This window comes from Ailuropoda melanoleuca, chromosome 6, assembly GCF_002007445.2.
Source record: "Ailuropoda melanoleuca isolate Jingjing chromosome 6, ASM200744v2, whole genome shotgun sequence".
In the NCBI taxonomy this organism is placed as follows: Eukaryota; Metazoa; Chordata; class Mammalia; order Carnivora; family Ursidae; genus Ailuropoda; species Ailuropoda melanoleuca.
This window is the reverse complement of record NC_048223.1, coordinates 32,486,971-32,494,068: the sequence shown is the minus strand read 5'-3', so window position 1 is coordinate 32,494,068 and position 7,098 is coordinate 32,486,971. Positions and strand designations below refer to the sequence as shown.

General features: G+C 46.0%; 1 protein-coding gene across 1 annotated transcript in view; it reads right to left on the bottom strand.

The window, feature by feature from the left end:
• GPD1L (glycerol-3-phosphate dehydrogenase 1 like) overlaps positions 1-248 on the bottom strand; it is a 58,216-nt gene extending 57,968 nt beyond the window's left edge. Inside the window, exon 1 of the mRNA XM_034662126.1 lies at positions 92-248. Within this exon, the coding sequence (XP_034518017.1) occupies positions 92-138 (47 nt within the window). The 5' untranslated portion in view covers positions 139-248. The remainder of the gene's footprint in view (positions 1-91) is intronic.
• Positions 249-7,098: the final 6,850 nt, after the last annotated feature.

Below are 7,098 nucleotides of genomic sequence, written 5' to 3'. Positions count from 1 at the left end.
CCCACGCTGCGGCGGGGACGCGCGGCCCTAGCCCACCCGGGAGAGGGCTTCCTGGAGGCGGAGCCCGCACCGCCGGCCCGCCGCCGCTCACCAGTTCCCCGAGCCCACGATGCACACTTTCAGGGGCGCCGCTGCCATGGCCAGGATGGAACGCAGCAGCCCGACCCGTGCCTACCAAGGCCGGCCGCCAGCCTGCCTCCGCGCGCAAGGCTTTGCCCACAGCGGCTCGCGGGGGCCCCGCCCCTCCCGTCTCTCCGCCAATCGCCGCAAATACCGCCGCCCGGGCGCCCCGGGCCACAGCTGACAGCCTGGGAGGACCCGCCCCGCCACTCCCGAGAACCACTGCGCACGCCTGAGCCTGGCTGGCCTCCGGGCCCGGCTCCCGCGCCGACCCGCCCCTGCCCGAGGCATGCCGGGACTTGTAGTCCGCGCCGCCGCAGCCCCTGCCGCCGCGCGCCCCTGGACAGCGGCTGCAGCCGGGCCACGTGCACCCGCGGGTGGTTGCGCAGCTGCTCTCACGCTGCGTCCGGGGCAGCACCGCTGTCCCCGCAGAACAGGCCTACCCCGGCTCTCGTGGTGCCCATCCCCCACTCGCGCCGTTCTCCCCACGCGGGAAGAGCGGCCACACTGCAGTTTGGAGCAGAAGATTCCAGGTTGACTCTAGAGTCGACTCGACTTGGGCCTGAGCTCAAAGTACCCACACCTGCCTTTTCAGCGTCTGCCTTATTTGTGGAAACAGGAAACAGTCTGGCACCCCTTGAACTTCTTAGTTGAACTTGTGTTTTCTGAGGCCTTCTGGACGTGGCTGGACAGTACCCGAGCTTCAGGGTGGACACTTTCTAGTTAGTCGAGAGAGAGAGACCTGGACGCCGGCGGCACCTCCCTCCCCCACTTGCTTGGCAGGACGTGCCTCCTCATTGTCTTTGCCCAGGGCACCTGGAGAGTTTGTGGTTCGGACACTAGTGACTATGCTTCTCCTTCCTGACAAATAGAACATTATGTATTCATTCTGAGTGTAGCTTTCCACCAGGCACCGTGCTAGACACGTGGGAAGAGGACAAAGTGGCTTAGGACAGTGGCTCTCAAACTCTGCTGCATGGAAGAGTCTCTGGAGCTTTTAAAAATCCCCAGGCCCCGGCACCATCCTGGATCATTAGAATTTCCCGGGACACAAACATCACATTTTTTTAAAGTTCGAGAGGTGATTGCCAAAGGCGGTAAAGATGAGCACCAAAAAGCCAAACCACTGAGTGACGACTGGCGGAAGAAACAAATGCACTGATCCCTAGAAAAATACTAAGCCTGTTGGTCTGACATCCAGAGGATTAGCAATTGTTTTTGTTCTCATCTTTACATTGTAGGAAAGATTTATCGGTACTACTTATGCTAAGTACTTAAAGGAGTGGGTGAGACGGATTTTCTCCATTCCTTCACTGATAGTTTGCTCTCACTTCTTTGCAGTAATGGGAAAACGTCTAGGCAGGGATGATGTGAAAGACGGACTTTTCAAACTTTATTAGTTTTTTTTTGTTAGAAATTTTTTTTTAAATTTTTATTTATTTGAGAGAAAGAGTGAAAGAGCAAGAGAGTGGGGTGAGGGGGAGAGGGAGAAACAAACTCCCTGCTGAGCATGAAGCCTGCCATGGGACTTGATCCCAGGACCCTGGGATCATGACCTGAGCTGAAGGCAGAGGCTTAACTGACTGAGCCACCCAGGCACCCAGAAAGTTTTTTTCTTAGAAAATGAGGTTGTCAAATTAAATAATGAATTTATGGACTGGGGGAGTATCCAGGCATTGTAAAGATTTATACCAAGTGATCCAGTTTTCACTTTTGCCTGAAAGTTTTATACCTCATCTGGAAACTCCTGTTCTTCCAGTGTGGCAAGGACACCTGCACGATAATGAGCTACTGGCCATTCTGTGGACATACGCAACAAAGCATTATCACACGGTGTTTATTGATCACCCGATGTGCACACCACATTGTGCCAGAACATAGTAAGTTACCGATTATTTTATAGATTGGTTACAAAGATTAAGACAAAAACTAAGTAGGTGAGACCCATGAACACAATATTGAGAGAATAAAGCAACTCAGAAGAGATGGCATGCACCTCGATTCCATTTCTGTTACTACAGAAATAAGCAAAATTAAATATATCAGTAGGTAGGGATACACACACGTGTCGTAAAACTGTGAAGGAAAACAACGGAAAGGTAAACAAAATGCAGGACTGTGTTTATGGTGGAGGGAAGGGTTGGCTATTCTTTATAACTTTTGCATATGTTACAAACATGTTTTAATATATATATGTAATGAAAATCATGGGAGCGAGGAGAAGTGACAGTACCGAAGAGTGAGGAAAGCTGATTTTGAGGGAACTGGTCTTCTGACCCACATCTGGTCATCTAAGATGGCAGAGCTGACATTGTTGGCCTTCTGTGTGTCCCTTCCCCAAGAGGGGGGAGCAGCCTGGAAGGCTGGAGTTAGCCACTCTCATTGTGCCAGGGCCAACCCTTCGAGGACCTGGAGAAGCCAGAGGGTGTATATGATTTGGTGCGTGGGCACCATGTCTCTGACAACATGACTGGTTCACACGAGTATCATGGTAAAGACTGGCTGCGTAGCCAGAAGAAAGCAGGCAGCACTTTGGACACTCAGCCCAGAAAACTCCTAAGCTAGGTCACTGAGTTCAGGAAGTATACTTTCTATTTTCTGCATTACAGGAGGCAATGGCAACAGTATTGCCAAACTTCCCTATGTAACTAGACTCTCTTTTCCTTTAGCTCCAGAGAACATTTTTCCCAGCTCTGTTAAGCCCTCCCCACCGACCTCCTATCCTCCTGGAGGCCTTTCTGACTTCTGACGGCTGCCAGGTCCCAAAGCCAATGCCGCACCCTATGTGGCAGCAACATCCCCCTTGTGGGTAGCAAAATCGGTTCTGGTTATCGCCCATTGCACAACAAACTGCCCCCTGAACTTAGATCTTAAAACAACCACATTCAGTTAGGGGATGGACGTTCCAACGGGGCTGGAGAATCCACTTCCAAGGTGGCTCGTTCACAGGGCTGGATAGTTGGTGATGACTGCTGGCTGGGAGCTCAGCCTCGGCCGTGGGCTGCGGTCTTGCAGGCCTGAGTCTTCTCCGTGTGGGCCTCTCCAGAAGCAACGGGAAGCTGCCTGCCCCGTGGCAAAGTATCTGGGTTCCACCAGCAAGCATCCCAAGAGAAACAAAAGGGAAGTCGCTGGTTTCTTAAGATCTGAACCCCCCAAATTATCACAGCATTCTTCTGTCATGATCTTTTGGCCAAGAAATCACAGAGTCCAAATTCTAGGGGAAGGGATATATAATGAATTCTTATAATTAAGATAAGCCAGATTTAAAAATGTTATTAAAATCGTAAGAGAAAATACCATTTACAGTATTGTATGTATATTTATTGAAAAAAATCCATGTATAAGTGGACCTGCTCTATTCAAACCCATGAATTTTCTTCAATAAATACAGTACAGTACTATAAATGTATTTTCTCTTCCTTACTACCTCCTTAATAACATTTTCTTTTACTTTGTTGTCAGAATACAGTGTATAATACAAGCTTGGGGGGAGTCAAAAGTTGTATAAGGATTTTTAATTATGGGGGTGGTCAGCACTCATAACACCCGCCTTGTTCAAGGGCCAACTGTATATTTTCACGTTGCAAGTGAGGAAATTGAGGTACAGACTCAAAAAAGACTTTCTAAACTTCCCATGGGGAGTCAGGGCCGGGCTTTTTGGATCCCATATCGCATACTCATCCGATTATGCATTCATTCAGCGTGTATTTACTGAGCACCTGCTATGTGTCAGTCACTGTGCTGAGTCCCAGGGTTTCAATATTGACAAGAAAGGCAGGGTCCCTTCCCTCTTTATTTTATTTTTGTAAAAGATTTTATTTGAGAGAGAGAGAGAGAGACAGAGTGAGCATGAGCAGGGAGGAGGGGCAGAGGAAGAAGCAGACTCCCCACTGAGCAGGGAGCACGGTTTAGGGCTTAATCCCAGGACTCTGAGATCATGACCTAAGCAGAAGGCAGACGCATAAGACTGAGCCACCCAGGCGCCCTTGGGTCCCTTCCCTCTTAGATACTTAAATTTAGAAGGAGATAGAGGCCAATTAACAGATAAGTAACCAATGGTGTGATAAATGCTACTGGTTTACTATGGCAGCCCAGAAAACAAAACAAAACAAAAACCTGTCCCAGATTTTGAGTTTCTGGGAAGGCTTCCCAGATAAAGGAAGATCTCTATGGAAGCCTGAAGGAAAAGATGGTGTCAGCAAGGTGAGGAGACAGAAGTGCACAAGTGAGCTCCTCTGGGCAGAGGAAACAGCATAGGCAAGGATTCAGAGACCAGAGAGAGAGGGACATGTGCAGAAACTAAAAGGAATTCACTATGGATGGGGGAAGAATGAATCACCAGCCTGTGTCATAGGAAGAGTCCTCCAGATGAATTAATTCACGGGAGGAGGGCCAGGAGGCAGAAGCCAGGGAAGAGCCCGCTGTGGTATTCTATATGAAAAGCAACAGTGGGTTAGACTAGGATGGAGACCAGTGTGATGGTGACAGCGATGGGGAGAAGTGGCCCAAGCCAAGACATACCTGGGAAACAGAAAAATGAGACTTACTACTTTCTTGAGTGGAGAGAGGAAGACATCTAGGATGACTCCAGCTTTCAGGCTTGGGCAAATGAATGAATGTAATTTGCTGAAACGGGAAAAGAGGAATAGATCTGGAGAGAAAGATGATGAGCTCTGGGGAAGTTAAGCTTAAGGAGGGGTGCCTGGCTGGCTCAATCATTGCAGTGTGCAACTCTTGATCTTAGGGTTGTGAGTTCAAGTCCCACATTGGGTGTAGAGATTAGTTAAAAATAACGTCTTTAAAACAAAAAGTTAAGTTTGAGGAATCCATTTGGTATTCAAGTTCAGATTTCAGGGAAGCATTGGATATGTTGGTCTAAGATAGACGTGTTTACAGTTCATCAGCACGTATGTGGAAAGTCTAATGGTCAGTGCCTAGAACAATGCCAGGTACAGAATGGACACTCAGTAAATGTTTGTTGAATGAAAGTGACTGAGATCACTCAGATGGGTCAAGGAACAAAGGAAGACAAACCAGGACAGGACTCTGAAATGTACTTAATAGTCAAGAGAAGGTCCAAAAAAGGGGAGCCTGAGAAGATAAGAAAGGAGCAGCAAGAAGGTCAAGTATGGTATTGCAGTTGCCAAAGGAAGATAGCATTTTGAGAGGAGGGATGGTCATGGGGAGGGGGGTGGGTTTGAGAGTGGTCAGGTGAGATAGAGCTGGAGAAAGGAGGCTGCTGACAGAGCCCTTGAGTATGGTTGTGCAGGTAGTGTACTGCATAATGTCAGTGGGAACGATGTACTGTGAACACTACAGATGGGTATGCTTAACATGACTATTTTCTGACAGATGGAAGCAAGTGCCTTGAAGGAGGAGCACTTTTTCCAGGTCACACAAAAGTATTTTATGGCCTAGCCACCACCCTGGTCGTTGGTGACCCCAGTGAGACTAGTTTAACTTCAGTTTTTGCACAACGTATAAACCCAGCTTGCAGTGGTAGAAGTATAAATGGAAGGCAAAGAAGTGGAGCTTGAGTGTACGTAGACAATGTTTTCTAGAAGTTCGGCTGACAACAAGATAAGGGATAGGGACACATGGGAGGAGAAAGGCAAAACTAAAGAGAAATGGGAAGAAATCTTAAGGTTTGGGGGTTCTGTTTTTGTTTTTGTTTAGTTTTGTTTTATGTGTAAAGGCTAGAACAATTTATGTGGAAGAGGCTAGAACATGTTGTATACTCCTAGGAGACAGTGGAGCAGGAGAGGTTGAAAATAGAGGACAGAGAATGAGAGGGAGAGTAAGAAAGTGAGAAAGGAATTAGCCTTAAGTTAGATGAGACTCTCTGAGGAGGGGACCATGAATGAATCAAAGGAGCCAGTCATGGGAAGATGGATAGAAAAGCATTGCAGAAAGAAGGAATAGCCAGTGCAAAGGCCCTGAGGCACTAAACAGCCTGTGTTTCTGAGGAACAGAAAACTATATAATATAGTGAACAAATGTGAGAGGAGAGAATTTCAATCATAAAATGCAGTCAGGCCAGGTTAAATTGTCCACAGTTTAAGAAAAAAAAAAAAAAAGGATTTTCCACTAACCAAATCTGGGTCAACACAAGCATCAAAATAAATAATAACAGTAATAGACTTAAACACTTTGAATAAAATAAAATAAATTTCGTGTAGCTAGGATAGCCTAAAGAAATAAGCAAACAAATAAATAAGGCAGAAAGAAAAGCTCTTGTTTGCAGTAGAATGCCAACTAATATATAGAGAAGGAATGACAGTCCCACACAATCATCAGGGAATGCTAAAAATAGGGGTGAAAGTTTGATGAGGGACAGGATATTAGCCTCAAAGTCTCCACACAAATTATGTACAAAGGACAAAAGAATAACCTTACGGTAAAGTAACTGACTGACAATACCTTAACCCAGTGACCAGAGTCAACATCCCCAGTGATGGGTCAAACTGACATGTGTCTTCTTTAGCTGGAATGAGAAAGCATTCATTTAAGATTGGCTTGTTGAAAAAAAAATTTAGAAATAGCCCCCAGACTTTGGGATTTCATGGATTAAAAAATTTTTACTTCTTTTGAAGTCTGACAGAGAATTGCCAATTTTAAAATTTTTCCAAATAAGCACGTAAACTATTGCCGTGTACTATTCCCACTTCATTTCATTGTTTTAATGACCTTATTCCTATTATTTTAACTTAATCCATATATTTTTTGAAAAATTAATGAATTCACATGGTTCAAAATCCAGAAGGATTGGAAGAGTATGTAGTGCAATTCTCTCCCTGCCTTTTTCAGCAGCGCCCCAGCTCCTTTCCTTGAGAAAAATCTTGTTACCAGTGACTTGCGTATCCTTCCAAGAATCTTCCACAAATAGACAAATGTATTTTTCTTTCCCACCTTTTAATATTTTATACATTGTCCTGTTACTTGCTTTTCTACTTAACATTAGCTCATATTAAAAACGTC